Source organism: Arvicola amphibius, chromosome 14 (genome assembly GCF_903992535.2).
Source record: "Arvicola amphibius chromosome 14, mArvAmp1.2, whole genome shotgun sequence".
NCBI classification, from domain to species: Eukaryota; Metazoa; Chordata; class Mammalia; order Rodentia; family Cricetidae; genus Arvicola; species Arvicola amphibius.
In genome coordinates, this window is record NC_052060.1 from 26,294,454 (window position 1) to 26,316,101 (window position 21,648).

At 39.8% G+C, this 21,648-nt stretch overlaps 1 protein-coding gene across 3 annotated transcripts in view; it reads right to left on the minus strand.

The window, feature by feature from the left end:
* Positions 1-21,648, minus strand: part of Agl (amylo-alpha-1, 6-glucosidase, 4-alpha-glucanotransferase) — a 56,204-nt gene that overhangs the window by 10,801 nt on the left and 23,755 nt on the right. For 2 of the 3 annotated variants that reach the window (XM_038310961.1, XM_038310962.1), the window contains exons 14-28: positions 20,885-21,048; positions 20,505-20,606; positions 20,252-20,407; positions 19,991-20,141; positions 18,352-18,476; positions 18,151-18,263; positions 17,710-17,844; positions 16,607-16,737; positions 13,247-13,383; positions 12,876-13,009; positions 11,943-12,118; positions 9,138-9,240; positions 6,385-6,610; positions 5,922-6,033; positions 1,981-2,116 (exon numbers count right to left, since the gene is read on the minus strand). In XM_038310961.1, the coding sequence (XP_038166889.1) occupies positions 1,981-2,116; positions 5,922-6,033; positions 6,385-6,610; positions 9,138-9,240; positions 11,943-12,118; positions 12,876-13,009; positions 13,247-13,383; positions 16,607-16,737; positions 17,710-17,844; positions 18,151-18,263; positions 18,352-18,476; positions 19,991-20,141; positions 20,252-20,407; positions 20,505-20,606; positions 20,885-21,048 (2,101 nt within the window). Of the gene's footprint in view, positions 1-1,976; positions 2,117-5,921; positions 6,034-6,384; positions 6,611-9,137; positions 9,241-11,942; positions 12,119-12,875; positions 13,010-13,246; positions 13,384-16,606; positions 16,738-17,709; positions 17,845-18,150; positions 18,264-18,351; positions 18,477-19,990; positions 20,142-20,251; positions 20,408-20,504; positions 20,607-20,884; positions 21,049-21,648 lie in introns of those variants that run through there. The other variant, XM_038310963.1, reaches the window with a different exon arrangement.

Below are 21,648 nucleotides of genomic sequence, written 5' to 3' on the forward strand. Positions count from 1 at the left end.
TAACCATTATTTAAAAGGGCATTCAGTAAGTAATTTTGGGTTGGGGATGTAACTCAGTGGTAGAAGGTTTGTCTAACATTAAGGAAGTCTCTGGGGTAACACAGAACTAAACCAAACAAACCACCATCAACAAATGCTGGTGAACAAGGCATCATATAAGCAACCATCTGTCCCCACCTCTTCACTTTATAAGCAGTACATATTATATTACATATTCTATCACGTAAGAAAGCTCTTCCCTTACTATTTTCACACTGATTATGTTCCTAACATTAAAAACATTTATATTTTTATTTTGTGTATACATGTGTGTCTCTATGGGTATGTACACACGTGTGGATGCCCACAGAGTCCATAGAGTGTTGGATTTCATGGAACTGCGGTTACACTAGGTTGTAAGCCTCCTGCCCTGAGCGCTGGGAACTGAACTTGAGGAACAGCAGGCAGCTCTCTTCCCTGCTTAGCTATCTCACCAGCCCCTCCCCTCCTAACATTTATTTATTTCGTTTTGAGACAGGGTCTTTCTATTTAATCTGGCTGATCTGTTTGAAGATAAATCTTTTATATAAAAATGGCTTAAGGGCTGGAGAGATGGCTCACCAATTAAGAGCAAATATTGCTCTTTTACCCAAGCCTGGTTTGGTTCCCAGCACCCACAGTGAGCAGCTCTAAAGTGCCTGTAACTCCAGTTCTGGAGAATCAGATGCCCTCTTCTGGCTTCCAAGGGACCTGCACACACATGCACCTTCCCACACAGACACATCAGTTTTTATTTTAAAAAAGTAGAAAATAGCTTCTGAGCTTCACTCAGTATAAAAAAAAACTTCTGATATTTGTTGACAACTTCTGAAACCATAAATGAAAACCCCCTTAAATAACAAAGTTAGCGATAAAAGGTTCAGAAAATAAAAGCTTTTTTTTTGAGAAAGCCCTGACTGTCCTAGAACTAGCTATGTAGACCAGGCTGGCCTTGAATTCACAGAGGTTTGCTTGCCTCTGCCTCCTTAGTATAGAACTAAAGGCACGTGACACCACCATCTGGCAATAAAAAACATTTCTTATTTATTTTTATTTTATTTTATTTTATTTTTTTGCTTTTTGAGACAGGATTTCTCTATGTAGCCATGGCTGTCCTGGAACTCACTCTGTAGATAAGGCTGGCCTCAAATTCACAGAGATCTGCCTGCTTTTCCCTCCCAAGTGCTGGGATTAAAAAGCGTGAGCCACCACTACCCAGCTAAAAAACATTTTTAAAAGATCAATTTCAACTAGTTGTTTTCCATACTTGTAAAGATAGGTAGGCGTAATAAAATCTTAACATTGTATGAAGTTCAGATTAAGAAATGGCTCAGCAGGTAAAGGCCCTTGCTGCCAAGTCTGATGATCTGAGAACCACATGGCGGGAAGAGCAAACTGATTCTCACAAGCTGTCCTCTGACTTCCATGCGTGTGCTGTGGCATGAACACACACACACGTGCTCCCTCCACTCCACAAATAATTGTAACAATTTCTTTAAAGAATTATTGTTATGATTTATTTAACTTTATTGTATGTGCATTGGTGTAAAGGTGTCAGATTCCCTGAAACTGGATTTACAGATAGTCAGGAGCTGCCACGTGGGTGCTGGGAATTGAAGCCAGGGCCTCTGGAAGAGCCATCTCTCCAGCCCTGTAACTTTTATTTTTTAATTTAAAGAAAATGTCTTAACCATTAGGTTGATGAATTATAAAATGTTTTGAGATTCTTGCAGAGGTGCAAAAATCCTGAGATCTCCTGAGGAGACCAGGTCACTCTCCTGAGGACTGAGACCAAGAGGCTGCTAATCTATATAATGGGAAAGGAGAGGAGGAGCGGAGGAGGAAATGAAGAGAAGGATCTGGAATGATTTAACGCAGAGACCACGGTGAGTAACAAAAGATCCCGTGAGTAAGTGTGTGTGCAAAAAGCATCACTGCCGAAGCATCCGAAATGAACTCTACCTCGGGGTGGCCGGGGCTCCTCTGTTCCTAGCTCGCTCGCTTTCTCCCATCTTATCCATCCACGTGCCACAGTTGAAGCGATTCCCTCCATAGACAAATCCCGTTTCTTCATCAACCCCTATAGTTATATTGAAACCTACAAAAAGCAAAATAAACACGTATAAAATAGTCATGATGGCACAGGTTTGTAACCTGGGCACTCAGGAGGTGGAGGCAGGGGCGTCCGAACACGGCCATGACACGTGGTGAACAGTGCCGTGCGGAGCTGTGACAGAGGCTCCAGGAGAAAGGCGGAGCCTGTTACCCCAGTGCCTCTTGTTCTCTGGGTTATTCTGGAGGTGATTTTGTGCCTCTCATGACAAACATGAACATTCAGTGTATAAGACATGCTTATTCTTGTTGGATGTCAGAACCCAATCTGGTGAAAGGACGTGCTGAGTGCTGTCCCCGTGTGCCCTGAATCTGCACATGGCTCTGCTTTGCTTTCACGCTTCCCCAGATAGAATCTACGGAACGTTCCAGGAAATGGTGTTTACACTCGTCTGCCCTGAGAAAGTTCTGAAAAAGGGCAGCTCTGCTCATTCTTAGTGTGAGCTTACATGTTTTTCTGAACTCAAACCTTCCTCGGATAGTTGCTTTCTTTGTTACATTTGTGTATAAAAGCACACTGAAACTGAAATAAGGTGTCTACAGCGTTACACTGTAGTCCACCCCATTCTTTCAGGTCCTCAGATCCCAGGTTAGACAGAAGAGTTCTGCACAGGTCAACGAAGTCGACACAGGAGAATCACAGAAGTTTGAACCTGGCTTATACAGTGAGCTTGAGGCTACATAAACCTACACAATGAGACTCTTTAAAAAACAAGCAACATAAAACCCCCCAAAACTAAAAAAAATCATTAAGTTTTATAACAATAAATACATATAAATTTTATTTCTCCTTCAGGAAAACACATGCGTACATGATGTTTATTCTAAAGCACTGCTTACATTAGCAAAATCATAACTCACTACTCGGTGGAGGGGTGGCTTAGCGTGTGTACACGAGGAAATCATAAGTCACCACTCGGTGGAGGGATGGCTTAGCGTGTGTACACGAGGAAATCATAAGTCATCATTGGGTGGAGGGATGGCTTAGCGTGTGTACACTAGGAAATGCTCTGTCCTTTAAATAACAAACAGGATGTATATGGAACAAACAGATGAGTTCCTAAGACAAAATGGTTTAGGAAAGAAGTTACAAAAGGTTACATATAAAAAAAACCTTTTTAAAATTAGCTATAGTGGCACATGCCTTTAATCTCAGCACTCGGGAGGTAGGGGCAGGCAGATCTCTGTGAGTTTCAAGACCATCCTGGTCTACATAGTGAGTTCCAGGACAGTCAGGACTACACAGAGAACTTATCTGAAAAAGAAACAATCAATCAATCAATCAAACAAAACCCAAAACTAAAACAACCAACCAACCACACAAAACAAAAAAGGCAATATAGTAAAATATTAATATATTTCATTTCAATGCCCAATGCAAAGGAAAAATTATTTTGTTTACTCAAAGTTGAAATGTTTTACAATAACAACAGCAAACCCCTAAGACATCTTAGACATACCATCAAAACATTCTTTGGAATCTTGTTTCCATTGACTTCTCTTAGAGAAGGATAAAAATGTATCAGGGATTGTTACCAAATAGCTTGGATAAATATTTGTGTATTACTACTATACATAATAAATCACCATGAGTGAGGCTAGTCTGGTCTACATAGCAACTTTTAGGCCAGCTAAGGCTTCATAGCAAGATCCTATCTTGATCAGTCAAAAAAGTTACATACTGAGTATTCAATTTTATATAATATTTTCAAAGCCAGGGATATGACACAGACTTTTAATCCCAGCACTCAGGAGGTTGAGGCAGATAATCACTGTGAGTTCAAGACTAGCCTGGTCTAAATGTGAGTCCCAGGACACCTGGAGCTACATAGAGAGACCAGTCTTAAAACAATAAACAAATAATGAGTTTATAAGTATGTTCAAAATAATGACAGTGTAGAGAGGCAGAGATTAGCAGTAAGACTCAGGTGGAGTGGAACCAGGTGGAATAGGGGAAAATGTTTGTGATGATGGATTAGGTCTACATCTTTATATGTTAGTGGTTTCAGGAACCCACAGCCCAACATGAGTTAACATGAGAACTGGTGGAAATGAATGAGGTCTACAGTCTAGTTAGTAGCATCATACCACATTTCTGATTCTGATAGCTTACTTCAGTTATATTAAGACTGGAGGAAGGGTTTGCTGTACCCTAGCTATCATTTTTACAACTTTTTATCAATCTGCAATTCTTTTAAAATTACAATTAAAAACACATACTTAGAAGACTAAAGTAAATATACACCAAAATAATCAAAACCATTCCCAAAGTGAGTAGGGACGAGGGGAAATGAGATAATCAGCCTTGTATTGGCTGGCCTTAGGGCAAATGAGTTAAGAAAGTGTAACTACTAGCCGGGCGGTGGTGGCGCACGCCTTTAATCCCAGCACTCGGGAGGCAGAGGCAGGCGGATCTCTGAGTTCGAGGCCAGCCTTGTCTACAAGAGCTAGTTCCAGGACAGGCTTTAGAAACTACAGGGAAACCCTGTCTCGAAAAACCAAAAAAAAAAAAAAAAAAAGTGTAACTACTTTAAGTTGACGTATAAATACAGCACTGTAGAGGTGCTGGGGCCAGCCTAGTCTACACAGAGGCAACCATGGGTGACATCCTTCCTTTGCCACCCAGCAGCTCTGGTAAGCCAACTTTCCATTCCTCTCATTTTGTAAAAATTACGAGTAATGTAACATATTCTTTTACTTAAAAAATTAATTCAGGTATTTCTATCTGTACAGTGCATGCATGTGTCCCCCTGTGTATACTAATATACACACATGAGCAAGTGTGTGCAGGCCCAAGGTTGATGTCAAATCTTCCTTGCTTCCTCTTCTAGCTTTGTGCAGTCAGGGTCTCTCAATCAGACCGAGCTCCCCAGTGTGAGATGGTCTCTGGAGCTGCCTTACTTGTTCAAAAATACCACGCCTCTGCCTTCGAAGGCTGGAATTATCATGCTCACCTGGCATTTACACAGGGTCTAGAGATCTGAACTCCAATTCTTTTACTTGTTCTCCATGCATTGAACCATCTCTCAAGTCCAATGTAATTCATTACTAATGTTTTCAGGAGTTAAGTAGGAATAACATTGGTAAAGACATCATTATAATGGCTGGCATATAACAATTCACAGAGCTATGATTTTTTTTTCTTCCTTCTTCTGTTTGATTATTTATTTATTTTGCTTTGTGAGGGGTTTTCTCTCTATAGCCCTGGCTGATCTGGAACTCACTCTGTAGCTCTGCCTTCTGAGGGCTGAGACTATAGACAGGCTTGCCAGCTGGGCTTCCTGTTTACATTTTTTAGATAAGGTTTCACTACAGAGCCCAGGATAGCCTTGAACTCATGACAGTCAAGCCTCTACCTCCTGTGCTGGATGACAGGCATGTGCATACTTGGCAGAAAAAGTAATACTAACATTGGGACTGTAAACTGTAACACCAGGAGCTGGAGAGATGGTCCAGCAGTTACAAATACTTACTGCTCTTATGGAGGACCCGGATTCCATGGCCAATCTTCCCTACCATCCCTACCTCCAGTTCCAGGGGCTCTGATGCTCTCTTCTGACCTCTGCAGGCAGCAGGCATGTACATGGCACATACACTTGTGGGTAAAACACACACACACATACACACACACACACACACACACACACACACACACATAAATTATAAAAGCCAATATTATCTTGAAAATTGGCTGATGAAAGATATAAACCTTGATTTTCTTTTTTTCTATTTTAGCTTGGAGAGATCAGAAATAGCACCGTTAAATCTTAACTATGGAGTGGATTACGTACCCTCATCCTTCATGTTCCGATCTATCTGGGGGCCGGCGTTCCTCTCTCGGAACTGAAGGCCCTGCATGTGTCTTTGCATAGCTTCCTGTATTACTTCAAACAATGGCTGATCCTGTTGGAGACAGCAAGAATGCGTCCTCTGTTAGAAATGGATTCTACTCTTACTTTCCCCTAAGTCCCTCAACTCTAGTAATATGTATGTATTACTAGATAAATACTCCCCTTGAGGAGGAAGTAAGCAGCAGGTGGGGCTGGGAAAGCAGCAGCTCCTGTGCTTCCAGGCTGTCTGTGTTTAACCAGGGAGCAAGTCTTATCTCTGTGACCTCTCACAGTGTCAACACTAAATAAAGATTCATATTCAACTTTTTTTGATAATTGAATTCTTATGACTTGGATTCTTAATATCTTACATTAAAAATAAAGTCACATTTCATTAAAAATTATTGTAAGAAATGCTCTTTACCAGTGTACCAGCAGGCAAAGGTGCAGAATCGTCCGTGGGGTACATTCTAGAAACTGGACACTTGAGGATGTCTAGACCATTTGGAACCATTTTACAGTAGTCCTGAATGCACTGCAGCCACCACCACACAGCATCCCGACAGTTGTACCTGGCGTAAGTTCCTTCACCCAGGAGGTTAGGAATGAGGCCGTGCCTCAGAGTACCGGCAAATGCTAAAATAATATTCCTAAAAACAACAAAAATAAATGAATCATTTGAGATGAAAACACTTATAAAATTGAAGGGAACAAACAGTCACTTTTTCAGGGGTCTGGGGGATGCCCGAGCTCCCAGCGCAGCTTTTCTCTCCAGTCATCTCTGGAGTCAGTTCCCTGTCGGGAGTTTATAAGGGCTGCCGTAGCTTTAGCTGCTCTTTTTAAAAAGATGTATTTATTTTTGTTACCTGTGTATGAGTGTTGACCTGTGTGTGCATATGTGTGCCACCTGTGTGTGCATATGTGTACCACCTGTGTGTGCAGCCCATGGAGGTGAGAAGTGTGATGGACCCTGGAACTGGAGTTACAGGTGGTGTGCGCTGCCATGGTGGTGCTGGGAACTGAATTCTTCGAGAGCAGTGAGTGTCATTATCACTAAGCCATGTCTCTAGCCCCCAATTTCTGTGTTTGAAGTCTATGTTATTTTCATATAGAAGTAATCCTCTAATATGCAGTTTATTACTTTAAATAGTAGGTATCAAGAACAAAGTAAATACATAAGAAAACAAATGGACAGAAACTGGCCTTAAAACTATAATTCATCCTAATACACTGGAGGTACAAGTCAGAAGAGCTCTGTGAGTCCCAGGTCATCTGGCCTACAGACTGAGTTATAGGCTATTTAGGGCTACATGGTAAGGGCCTGCTGTAAAACAAAGAAACAAACCAAACAAAGCCCCAAAACAACAACAGCAGATGCCAACTATAACCCACATTAATAACTGATAGATGGCAGTTGATCTTCTATAGTATTATTCCGGTCCAAATGAGAACTTGGCTTGCGAGATGGATGCACTCTAGGAACAGCTTGTATTTAGCATGTGAGGTCTGACTGGCAAAGGTCACTGAAGAAGCGTAGGCCTCATTATGTCTCAGTTTAATACTTATCCCTCTCCCCACCTCTTGTTTTGTTTTTTGAGACAGGATTTCTCTGTGTGGCCCTGGTTGTCCTGGAACTCACTCTGTAGACCAGGCTGGCCTCCAACTCAGAGATCCAACTGACTCTGCTGCTACCACTACCTGGCTAATATTATCTTTCAATAGTGCCATAGGAAGCTTCTATTCTAGTTTTGTTTATAGGCCACACAAAAAGTGGTGGACCATAGTATGACAATGTATGACTTAGATGGCCGAATGCAAAACTAAGAGACAGAAATTTGTAAGAGCACGCAGCGATGACTGAGGATGGGGACCGCTACAGCAATGTAAAAAGCCCCCAACCGTCATGGAGCGTTTGCTGTGTGGCAGAGAGATTTTGGGTCCTGTAACTGTATCCATCATCATCTCACAGAAAACACAGAGGGAGGATGCCATTTGTCAGCTGGGGATATGAACAGCATCAGAAGTTCTCCACGCCACAGGCAAAGGCCTTTGCCACTGTGTTTTGCTGAATTCTGATTCTTTATACCTAACTCCTAAGCCATTTACTTAGGGGATCTAATAGGTAAGCAAACAGCCCTCCAAATTAAATTTACAGAAATTTTATTAATTTATGTGTATGGTGTTTTGCTTGCATGTATGTCAGTCTTCCTCATGCAATGCTAGCTGAGGCCAGAGGTGTCAGATCCCCTGGAAACGGAGTTACAGATGGTTGTAAGCTGCCATGTGTTTGCTAAGAATCAAACACGGATCCTCTTAAGTACTGAACCATCTCTCCAGTTTCCCTAATTTTTAAAAGTATGATTATTATTATTATTATTATTATTATTATTATTAGTAGTAGTAGTAGTAGTAGTATGTGCATGTTTGTGTGCATATTTCTGCCGCAGTATATGTGCTGAGGTCTGAGAACAACTTTGTGAAGTCATTTGTTAACCTTTATGTGGGTTCCAGGAGTTGAAGTCAGGTCACCAAGCTTGCACGGCCAGCACCTTTACACATCAAGCACTTTGCCCCACTAAGCCATCTTGCTGGCTCCCCAATTGTTTGTTTGTTTGTTTGTTTTGAGACAGCATCTCATTAAGTATTTCTGGCTGGCCTGAAACTTTCTTTGAATACTACTAAGCTGGTTTTGAACTCATAAGAGATCTATGTGCCTCTGCCTCCCTTGTACTGGTATTAAAGGTGTGTGCCACCATATCCTGCTAACAATACTTTTTTATGAAGAGAGAAAATGGTTCTAATTGTTTTTTTTAGATAAATTCACAAATACTGAAGAAGATCTGACCTATCATGGAATCTAGTGACCTCAAAGTTGTTTTTCCCTTTAAAATTCGCTAAACTTATTAAACAAGAATATGAAGTAGGAGCCTGTGAGGTGGCTCAGTGGGTAAGGGTGCTTGCTGCCAAGCCTGATGCTGAATTGGGTTTCTAGAACCCACATGGAGGAGGGAGAGAAAAACTCCAGCAAGCTGTCTTCTGAACTCCACATGCGCACCATGGCACACATATAAATGCATACAAAATAATAATTAAAAACCCACCTAAGGAAAACCTACTTTTCAAATCTGGGTAAGAGGGAACATGGAGCTGCAAACTGCGTGCGGCCTACACTCTTACCGGGCTTCCAAGTAGCGTCCAGTGACCAGCAGCATCCCCCGGAGGGCAATGAAAGTATCCCTCCCCCAGCAGCGGAACAGACCAGAAGAGAAGTGGGGCAAGCCTGGCGAAAGACAACGAGTGGTTTGTCAATCAGAGCATTATGTCTGATCCCATGAACTCCATCAACACACACTTTAGGTTTACAGAAAAGAGCAAATTAGAAGGAGCCCATGAACCTTCCAAAATCCTCTACAGTGAAATATATGTCTGCACTTGACGTCAGCTTGATGGGATGAGGTTTTATGGTCATATCAGATTCTAAAGGGCACCTGTGACCCAAAGGAGATTAAAGGCAGTGTTCAGCAAGAGTTCTACAATTTTGTTAATCCAAGCCCTGAGAACCAAGAGTAGAAGGGGGTTGTTAGCTGAACAGATTTTAATTTGTCTTTTAAATTAAAAGCTTAAAATTAGAGATCAAATATTTAACATATAAAATGACAGTATAATTAAACACATACTTTAAAAGATTCTGCCCGGATTCTAAGGGCAATAGATAAACCTAAATATATAATTATTAGTTTAATGTATTTAATTAAATGTTTATTAATTTATTTACAATGAAAGTATATCACCAAATTTTACATTATTTTATAACAGTTTAATAGTGCTATATTTATCTCATACAATATATATGTATATAGCTATATATAACTATATATAGGCTAGATATATAGCATATATGCTATATAACTATATATAGTTATACACATAATATATACAGCATATGGTTACATAATAGTTATATATAATATATAGCATTGTTATATAGCTATATATAGCTATATAATATATAACACATACTATATGACTATACAAATATAGTTAATACATCATATATATGATATATAAGGTATATATAATTATACATAAAGAAATAATTTTAATCTTATGCTTTCATATAAACAATTACTTATGATAGAATCAAGGACCTTACATATCACTAACTTAAATATTTCAAGTAAGATAAAACAGAATTAAAGGCACCATTAGACATATTTTTTATGTTGTCTCCAAAATGATCTACAAAATGCCTTCAAATACACAAAAAATTAATTAATGGACAGAGAGTTGCAATTCTGTCACTTACAATGTCAGAAGCTAAGACATCAGCACAACAGACTTCCTGTGACGTAACTAAACTTCTCACATGCACTTCTCAACGTGTGCACACTCAAGAGTGAGTCTGGATTAGCACTTCTTAAAATACCGGAAGTCTACTGGTGTTTAAAGTTAACAGTGAGCAGGGAATCATGGTGCAAGCGTCTAATCCACAACCTCAGGAGGGCAGACAGGCGTACTCCCAGTTTGAGGACAGTCTGGACTACACAGTAAAACCCTGTCTCAACAAGAACTACAAAAACTGAAAAACTGGAAAACCTTAACACTTATATGGAGAAGCGTTTGCTACTTTTTTGTTCTCTGTGAGTATATAACTTATAGATCAAATATTTGGGGGGGTTATTTCTATGTTGTCAATTACCATAAATGTTAATTACATTTTTTTCTGGAATATTATTATAAAAGGAGGCGTTCCCATTGTAAAATGAATGCCACCAAAACCTAGTGGCAAATCTGCATATCATTTTACTTTTTTTTTATAAATTAGGAAAAATACTCCCTTAAAATATTAGAATACTAGGATCTGTATTTATGTTATACAGACTACATGTAACTGTTATAAGTTTTATCACTACATGATTTTTAAGTAAATGCATAAATTCTGGGGATATTTAATAGTAACAGTGCACAATCAAAAAAGTTGAGGTTATTATTTTATGTAATAGGCTTTTAAAAATTGGGTTTTATATCTGGAGTTTTCCCCATCAGTATGTTTTTCCCTGTTCCAGTTCAATCTCCTGAGCACTCAAGGAATGACAGCTACCAGAACCATCAATCAAATGAAAATCTGAAGCACAATTAGAGAATTAAAATTGACTCTTCATTTTATTCCTCTTTTTAATTAAAAAATATTTTGTGTGATGCTGAGGAACTGAACTTATAGGGCCTTGGACTTACTGGGTACTACTATACCCTTTAGCCCTAAAATAGGGTTTTATGATTTTATGATCATGTGAAAGAGATGGTAACGCTGGATACCACAAAGTCTGAGCCAATGAAATGCCTGCGCCAATGGCAATGAAAGCTTAAACTTAGCCGAGGGAATCACGTAGATGATATTACTACTTCGCCATATTTTATATATTTCAGTTTATATATTTCAAAAGCTGTAAACTTTACACTTCACTTTATCAAAACCCCAAGAAGCAATGGGCCTCAACTACCTGATATGTTTTAAAACACACCGGAAGTTTATTACAAGAAGAGCCTTCCTTTGGGCGCACCTTACTTCCGTGGATGTTTTAAACCAAGTTGCAGGAGACGGTCAGTAGATATGGCTAAAAGTACTTGACAAACAAGGAAGATGTAATTTAAAAAAATCATTTAACGTGTTTTGTAACTACAATGTTGGTTTACTTTTAAGAATAAGGAAGAAACACACAGAAACAGTACTTAATTAAAGATATTTAAAATGACAAGAACTGGAATTTAACAGATACCTGCAAAAGAAAGGATTACTCAACCACCACAAAAACACATGTGAGTTCTTACTACCTAGTTATAACTAAATGGTAAGAATCATTATCGTGAGCGAGCAGCTATTAAGTGAGCAATTAACTAAACAGTGGCACGAAAACCATGTTCCCACGCCTTCTCCTTGTTGAGCACTACGGGCTTTTCCATTTAGCTGCCTCACGTCCTTACCTGCAGCCAAGGAGACACAGCACTGCTCCTTCTCCCTTGTGATCTCATTTAGCCTGTAGGGCACATCCAGGAGCGAGGGAGAGAGAAGAGGCAGACAAGGGCACTTTCCCACTCCGCACATCTGGACGGAACCCAGAGAAAGGTGCTTCACGAAGGTCGAACCGTTCTGGACAAAGCTGCGAGCAAGCGGCAAGTGGAGAGGTCATCTCAGAAACACTACCTTTCTAGCAATCTTATTATACATCTTTTTGCCCACTGATTCTTCTATAGAAATGTGTAAAATTGTAAAAATACTTTTATGTTTATCATTTAACAAGTTAATGAACAAATAATATAATTTTATTTTTTACATATCATCTCTTACAGGCTCTGTAGACCAGATTTAAACCCCACCCCTATCCTCCCACCCCAGCTGGGGACTAGACCCAATGCCGAATGCTTGCTAGGCAAATGATGCTCTTCTGAGCTAGACACCCAAACATCCCCACCAATTTTTAAAACGGTATTACCATGTTTGTGTCCACTGTGTATGTGTTTGTGTGTAGGGTGCTTATCTTGTGTGCATGAAGCCCTGAGTTTAATCCTCAGTGCTTTATACACTGGACGCTGACCCATAATCCCAGCATTTGGGAGCAGAGGCTGGAGGATCAGAAGCGTAAGATCATCCTTGCCTCCACAGTGTGTTTCAAGTCTTCAATACATGAGTCCCTGTCTCAAAACAAAACAAACCCCACCCAGACTCCACATTTGGTTTTGCATGTTCCAGACTAAAGGATGCTAACACACTCACAGTCCAGCTAAAAAGTTTCTCAGCTCTGACTCTGTGATATGACAGCTCCTTAGCTTTTGGCCTTTTAAAAGCATTACAAAATGACTCTCTCTGTATAGTTTCCACAGAAATACGACCATTTACTCAAGCTTTGTCAGGGATACCTTGACATCTGCTTCCATGCTACATCCAGCAGAGTGGTGTATGCCCCAATTAATATAGCATCGAAGTAACAGGGGATAAGGTATCGTGGGATCTGCTTCAGGTAGAAGAACATAGCCTGCAACCATTTACCAACCTGTTAGAGAAATAATGTTAAAGGTTAATTTGGTGTGTTTACAGGATAGGTATATTTTAAGAGCTGAATCTACACATGCAACTTTACCAGCCAGTAACCTATTAACCAGATGACCACTCTTTAAAACTGAAAGAGGATCAAGAAATAAAAATGGTTCAAGGAAACTTAAATATTATCTGTAACAGGGTAATGTATAATTTCCCTCGCTTGTTCAGACTAGAATATCATTCCACTTACTTCAGCAATACGTCCTGATCGTGAAATAAGCCGGCCACTAACATAGTCAATCATCCAATCTCCAGACCTCAAATTTTCACAGAATGGATGCCCCAAGTCATTTTTTGGTCTTATTTCTGCCAACACGGACATTAATCCTGAAAATTCAGACATTATTACACTGTTGGCAAAGTCAAAATGTTCCCATTGCTTACTTGTGGCCAGTCTCTGATGATCTGGGGTGAACACAGACACAGGCAGATATAACGGCCACGCCCACGATGGCACGTGACACGGCTGGAGTTAAGTACGAGGGTCTCTACTTTAACCAAGACACAAAGGCTACTGGAGGGTCTACTGCTGCAAGAACAACAAAGAGCTTCCCGAGAGTGGGGGCTTCCAGGACGGCACTTATCCATTTATATTCCATAGTGTAACATTCAAGAGCAGCTGGCATGATTGCTCTCCCCTAGAGCATCACATGAATAAGCCTGGGTATTTCTGTGTTAGGAAGTGATAGACTAATATTTAGGAAAGAATTACGGAAATCACAAAACTGGTTTAAGAGGAAGCAAGACCACCAATGGAGGATGACAATGAAAGAGCCTCAGAAGCAGCTTCTGGAACGTAACAGGAAGTACTTACAACTAAACAAAATCAGTACGTGTGCTACTGACATGTAGTGATGACTAGGAAGACTTCTCCGCCGGAGTCTTGGCATCCTATGCACACTCAGAGCAGACTCTAGCTTTGCTACAGAACAATTATACTTTCATCTGCCGTAGAGCAGCACTTGGCTTCACTGGCTTCATTTTAACTAAGTTCATTTGGTTAGAATTTATTGAATTTTACATATGTGTGGCATGTTTTGAAAAATTAAAAACAATGAATTTAAGACGCAGGACTTTGTCACTCAAGGAGTTTGTAGTTCTCCTGGGGAAGTGTAACTTTCCAAACAGGATGGACAACACGGCAGCACAAGTACCGTATTATAGGCTCTGTCCTTGTCCCAGTACTCTCAGGGAAGAGAATCATTGCTCAGCATTTTCTGCTGCTGAGTTATGGAATGATAATGAAAACCTGTGAAATCAGAGCTGACAGAAATCAGTGGGATGCAATGGCTTATTCAGGAAGTAACAAGAGGGTAGAAAACTGGAGCTGGTTTATAGAAAGCACTTTGTCTTGGAATAGGTGGTTAACTATGGAGATCAAAAGGATATGTTATGTCAAAGTGAACACAAGAATTCACAAATAACTAACTGGCTGTTGAGAATCTGGAGCAGAACCATAAACAACATTCCTAGATTCCAAATTAACAGAACACGGAATACTGTAAGCATTGGGGAATGGAATCTTGGTCAAGGCAGAAAAGGGACAAGAAAGTGGCTAAATCTGATTAAATTTTTATGGCCATCATTAGCAGTCTGCTAGGAAAATGCTCTGGGCTGTGCAAACTGTTAGCTTATGACAGGAAAAAAATGACTGAGATAAAGTAAAAATAAATCAGATAAGGGCATTTTATTTAAAAAGAATGAGCTGAGTCACTTCATGAGACATATACAAGAATTAGCAAAAAACCAGAAAAAGGACAGGGAAAGCTGTTTTTGCTTAAACTGGTAACAAACTTTAAAAAAAAAAATCTACTTTTATTTATGTGTATGTGTGCTTCTCTGTGTAAGGGATATATGGATGTGGTGCCCATAAAAGCCAGAAGAGGGCAAAGGTCACCTGAACTGGAGTTAGAGGTAGCCATGAGCCACCTCTGGGTTCTAAGGACTGGATGCCGCACATAGATCCTCCAGAGGAACAGCAGTAAATGTTCTTCGCCTGAGCCATATCTCCAGCCCCGGCAAATGATTCCCGAGTGCTTTACTTTGAATGAATAGGAGCAGCTTTAATCCTCATCACGACCCTTACTGTACACAATCATGGTGATGGAACGGTGGGGTTTCTATTCTGCAAGGCTACACAGCCGGTCAGTGTAGAGGAGTCTGGTTCCTTGTTTGTTTTTCTTTTTTTCAAGACAAGGTCTCACTGTGCAGCTTTGTCTGTCCTGAAACTAGCCTTGAATTCACAGAGATTCACCTGCTGGAATTTGTTTCTAAACCACAGTGAATATATTCACATACACAAAATATACTAACTTCCAGCATAAGATAATATTTTCCAAGGATCAAACAAGAACTACAATAAATAAGTAAATAATAAATAAATAAATATAAGTGTCAGCCTAGGACAAAAAAGAACTATGAGAAGCAATAACTAAGAAAGTCTATATGATGCTGGGTGTGGCCATAAATGCATGTAATCCCAACATTTAAGAGCAGAGGTAGGCTCAGGAGTTTAAGGTTATCCTTAAGAAAATAGTGCCTTTGAGGCCAGCCTGGGCTACATAAGACCCTCTCTCCAAAAATAAAAATGAAGAAGGGCTTTATAAAATACATAAGAAATGAGGTGCTCTTAAAAATATTTTGGACTTTATTTTTATATTATGTGTCTGACTATTTTCCTGAATACAAATATGCAAGCCGTATATAAGCTGTGTGTGTGGAGGCCAGAAGGTGGCAGCCAATCCTCTGAGACTGGAGTTACAGTTATAAGCTACCATGTGGGTGCTGGGGACTGAATTCAGGTCTATTGGAAGAACAGCCAGTGCTCTTAACCATTGCCCGGGCCCATAGAGTGGTCTTTAAAGAAAGCTCAGATTTAGTCATGATGGAAATGCAAATTAAAATCACACTGAAATTCCATCTCATCCCAGTCAGAATGGCTGTCATCATGAAAACAGACAACAGGGTCAGGGAAATGAACTAGGTAGTAAAAGGCATGCTTGTGCCCATACTCATACTTACACAATAATAACAATAAAATTAATTTAAATAGAAACTAAACAACAAACGCTGGCAAGCATGTTAGGGGAGGGAATGCTTCACTTATTATTATTAATGGGACTGTAAACTGATAGACAGTTAATATGAGTATCAGTGTGGAGCCTCCTCAAAACACTAAAGCCAAAACTACTGTATGATCACTTCAAGGGGATCTAATACCTTCTTCTGCCTTTCGCAGGCAACAGGCTTGCACATGTATGCATACATATACACAAGCAAAACACTCACACTCTTAAACTAATCTAAAAATTAAATCTAAAATTTTAATCTAAAAATTAAAACATGCATTACGACATGACTGGTTCTATTATTCATATTTTATTGAGGCAGAAACTGGGGTTCAGAAATGTTATGTTACTCACTACTGGTCAATCAACCGGGAGCCAAGAGTTACAATTTGGGCTCAGGTGTCGATATTCTAGGTGTATACTCTTACTTCTATAAAGACGACCACTACAGTAAAACAACACAGCTTTATCCTTACGCCTACCTTGAAGACCTGCATACTTAAGGGATGACCAGTTTGGTATGTCATAACAGCCTCCACCATCTTCTTGTTCTTCTGATTCACATCGGTAAAGTACCTGATTTAGCTCAGCCAAAGTCAATTTAGAGGCAATGCTAAGAATTAGGAAATAACGAAGATTAATAAATATACTGATATTTCATTTACTATAAAATAAAAGCAAAAGAAAATCTGTACTATAAATATTAAATGTCTTAGAAATACATCATTCTAGTTCCTATTCTGCTGATATAATAAAACATTCTGACCAAAACCAACTAGGAGTAATGTGGTGATTTGAATATGAAAGACCTCATTAGGTATTTGAATACCTAAGTCATCAAGAAGTGGCCTGACTTAGAAGGATTAGGAGCTGTGGCCTTGTTGGGGAGGTATAACCTTGTTAGAGGAAGTATGTCACTGGGGGTGGGCTTTAGGGTTTCAGAAGCCCAGAGGTTCTCTCTCTTTCTGTTACATGTGGATTTACGTGTAGAGCTCACAGTTACTTCTACAGCACCAGGTCTGCCTGCATCCTGCCATGTTCACCACCATAATGACAATGGGATAAACTTCTGAAAACTATAAGCAAACCCCCAAATATGCTTTCCTTTATAAGAGTTGCTATGGTCATGGTGTCTCTTCACTGACTAAGACAATAGTTGAAATTGCATTTTTAAAGTCTTCTTAGTTGCCCAGGTAACTTCATTTTACACAACCAGCCTTCTGTGAATCCGTATCTTCTTGGATGTACTCCCTTTTCTCTTGTTTTGTTCTATCTCAAGTGAGAAAACTGTCCTGCTACTCCCTTGATTCAGCCTCTTTCCAGAGGTTACCTTGCAGAATGGATTAAAACTTCAAATCCAGAGGAAAGACATATAATAAGCATGAAAAGGTGCACGTGTGTGCACACACACACATGATAAAGTCAGAGACCAAAACGCTAACAGTAGCCGAGGCTGGCATTAACGGCCTGCAGACCACACTTTGAGCAGCAAGGAGAGAAAGCATGTTTAAATCTGCCCAGATCGGGCCAGGGGTAGCTCACCATTCTGTTAAAGTGGTAAATCTACAAAATAAGGAATACTTACGAAGCGAAGGGGATTTTTAATATAGGATCTGAGTTGCCAACAGCAAGGCTTCCAGATTTAAAGTGAGGGCTGAACTGGGTCAGGTGATTTCGAAGAATTCCGACAGCAACTTGAGCATGTGGATCAAGACTAACTCTGAATAAAGTTGATAAGAAACAGGTAATTTTCAGTTTATTCAAACTTAACAAGGTAAGCTATTTTCTCTGGATTTTTAAAAAAATGTGTCTGTGCCTCTGTGAGTACAAACTGCTTGTGCAGGAGCCCAGAGAGAGCAGAACACATCAGCTCCTCTGGAGCTGGAGTTATGGGTGGTTGTGAGCCACCTGACACGGGGGCTGGAAACTGAACATGGGTCCTCTTAACCATTGAGCCATCTCTCCAGGCCTCCAAAACTATTTCCAATATAAGCAGAGTCAACAGTATGAACTCTAATTAACATACCTGAATATGATAACACTTCCTGGAGATAGATTTTCAAATTCTATTTCCTGAATATATTCATTGGGACCCTTTGTGGCAACTCCAGCTTGTTTGACAATTTTACTTTCATGAAGCTTGGAAAAAAATACAGGAAATCCACTTACTAACTAATTTAAATTTTTTAAAAATATTAACCACAGTAAAAAACCAGAACCCCAATACCTGGATATGCTCTTTAAGTTCCACTGTTATATTTGGCATTCCATTGATTGAATTCTCATCTTTTCTATAAGGTTTTGTATTCCTCTCAATAGTTCTAGCTTCAAGAACTACTTCTTCAATTTTGCCTAGGAAAATGTAAACATTTTAATGAAAACTATTCTAATGCACATTCAAAATTTAATGTTAGTAGAGATTCTTTAAAGATCAAATACTCACAGAACAAAAGATGATATTACAATTTAGTGAACTGGAAAATGGAAATGTTTTGAGAATGCCCAGGATAAACACAAAACCCGAGGTAGCACTGTACAGTGCCTATGAGCTGGGAATATAGGCCAGTGGTATAATGTATGCTCAGCACAAGGGATACCCTGGGTTTAGCACCCAATACCCAAAAATACTAAATAAACAAAATAAAAACAAAGAACATTAGCAAAGATCTGACCAGACCACTAAACATAAATTTATGAAGTTAAAGTAGGTAATAAATATTTAACCCTAAAATTCTTTAGGTTGATAACTTTTGTTTGGTTTTTGGTTATCAAGATAGGTTTCACTTTGTAGCCTTGGCTGTCCTGGAACTCAACTCTGTAGACCAGGCTGGCCTCTAACTCACAGAGATCCATCTGCCTCTGCCTCCTGAGTGCTGGGATTAAAGGTAATGTACCACCACCACCACCCGGCTAGGCTGAAAAGCCATGGATATTTAGAAACTTGCAAGAAATAAAGAATGTGGGCTGGGCATGGATGTGTAGCTCTGTAATCCTAGCAACTTGGGAGGCTGAGACAGAAAAGCACGTCTAAGTCCAGGGCTAGCCTGGTCCGCTTTAGGCTATCCTGTATGACTACAGTTCTACACACACACACACACACACACACACACACACACACACACACGCATGCATACACGCACGTACGCACACGATTTTTTTTGAGACTCTTCAATTAACAAGCAGTTGCTACTTGTGTAGGAGTATGCTGTGTTATACTATATTATCTAAAATAGTAAGGAGCAAAATGTAGACATTTAGCAAAAAAAAAAAAAATCAACCAACAATTACGGAGGATCTCAGGGCCATATAACTGTCAAAGAGAGACAGACTATATTCTTAGAGGTAGGACTACAGTCCTTGAGGTTATAAATAATCCTGTGTAGGTGGGTAAGAAGACTATATGGAGAATAGTGAAAATATCTACTTGGTTGAATGCCAAATAGACAGAAGGCTAGGCTGGTAGATGAGGGTGGGTTGAGTGCAGACTTAATATTTGCCTTTTAAACACGCACTCTTGTGTATATATGCATATGTAGTACACATGTATAAGTTATAATATGTAAAAATGGAAACACAGATACATGTTATCCACAGTATAAGGAAAAACATATATATATATATATATATATATATATATATATAAATATAAAAAAGGAATATATTAAAAAGCAAACAAAAGTACTTCACAACTCAAACAATGTTAATGTTTGGGAATATTTTTATCCAGATTTTGTTCCATGCAGTGAAAGTGTCCCCATCTAAGTTATTTTCTCAACCAGGTTTATGTCAGTGTGTCATATGACACATAAAGACAATGTGCTAAAGGAACGTCATGTATAACTCCACCAGTGCTTGGGTTAGGTTACCAGGGATGCACATCTGGGGCACTTCTTTGCTGTAAAATGAAGTCTTGGGATTCCTAAAAGCAGTCCTGGACACAGCTACGACCGACTGATGGCTGCTTGGCGAGTGCCTTGTTACCGCCACTATGTCTTCATCCACCTGGTCCACATACACCTATGCATTGGAGAGAAAATGGCTTAGAGCCCATCTGGACACAAGCGCTCAAGTCAGGTCTTCCTTTGAAATGGAATGTCAGAGAGAAACTCAAAAATCCCACTTCTTACTTGAATGAAACCCTTGGCTCCCAGCTCTTGATGGAGTCTATTGATGGCACATCTGGCTGCAATAATTCCACTCTGGACATTAACGTCTCCTGTATTTGATGGTGACGCCCCAGGATTCCACTTAGTGTAAAATCTCTCTTCTGCGACGACTGAAATCTGAAGAGAGGCCAAGCTCGGTTACACGCACATCCTGATTACAACGTAAGTGTAGATAAAAATGACCGGTGTCGCTGGCCATGTGGATTAAACACACCTGATGGGGCACCAGCTCATCATAGCCTCTTGTGCTTCCACTAGCACAACATGCCATGGAGACAACCGTGGTACTTGGAAGAGCATCGTAGGCTGAGCGGTGCTAGAAAAGAAGAAAGCAAAAATTCCCGTTCTTTCAAACGCACAGTGACACACGTTCTCCATTAGCACAGCGAAGCAAAAGGACAAGGACAGATACATTCTGCAAGACACATTTTTGTTTCAAAACAACAAAACACTTTAAAATCAAGGTATTTCAATCACTTAAAAAGTAAGTGGATAAAAAAAAGTATGTGGATATTACTATCATTGAGCATCAGACAGCTAAATATTGAAACATTTAGCAAAATAAGTCAGCATAAGAAACAGGTTGATGCTTACCATAATCGGGCACTCATTATCGTGGGTAATGTCCATGAACAGGGCATGTGCAATAGCTGGCATCAAAGGCCTCAGACAGGGTTGAACAAAGGATCCAACAGGCTCCCCTCCGTATCGGTAAACTAATCTGCCCTCTTCATGGCTGTTGTATGCACTCATTGCCTCTGCAGAGCAGCACAGAGCAGTTTAGCAATCCCAGTCACTCACAAGTGTCCAAGAGGAGGTTAGATTTCTGATCAGGACTGACTTTCAAGGCATATAAACACTATCAAAAGTGAGAGCTAAAGGGTTAAGCAAATGCCACCAAGTCCAAGTGACCAATACTTAGCTACAATTTAACTGGAGAATCAACTTGAGTAGAAAACAATGGGATGGTGATTATATTAAATCTAAGGGAAAATATCTAAAAATTTTGTTGTATAGCAGTTAAAACAGATTTGTGTATTTTCAAAATATATAAATATGGTTCTGGTTTTGAGTCAGTAATTACCACACCTACCTCTACCTCTCTCTGACTTGCCCTTTCAAATTGATTAATTAGTTTTGTGGACATGCTGTGTGTACAGGTGCCAGCACGAGTACAAGTCGCAGGAGAACTTTCAGGAGCCTGTTCTCTCTCTCACCATGTGGGTCCTGGGGACTGAACGCAGGTCACCTGGCCTGGAGGCAAGCACCTTTGCTCACTGAGTCATCTCACCAGCTTTCTTTCCTTTATTTTTTGAGACAGGATCTCAAAAAACATATCCTACGCTAGCCTGGAACTT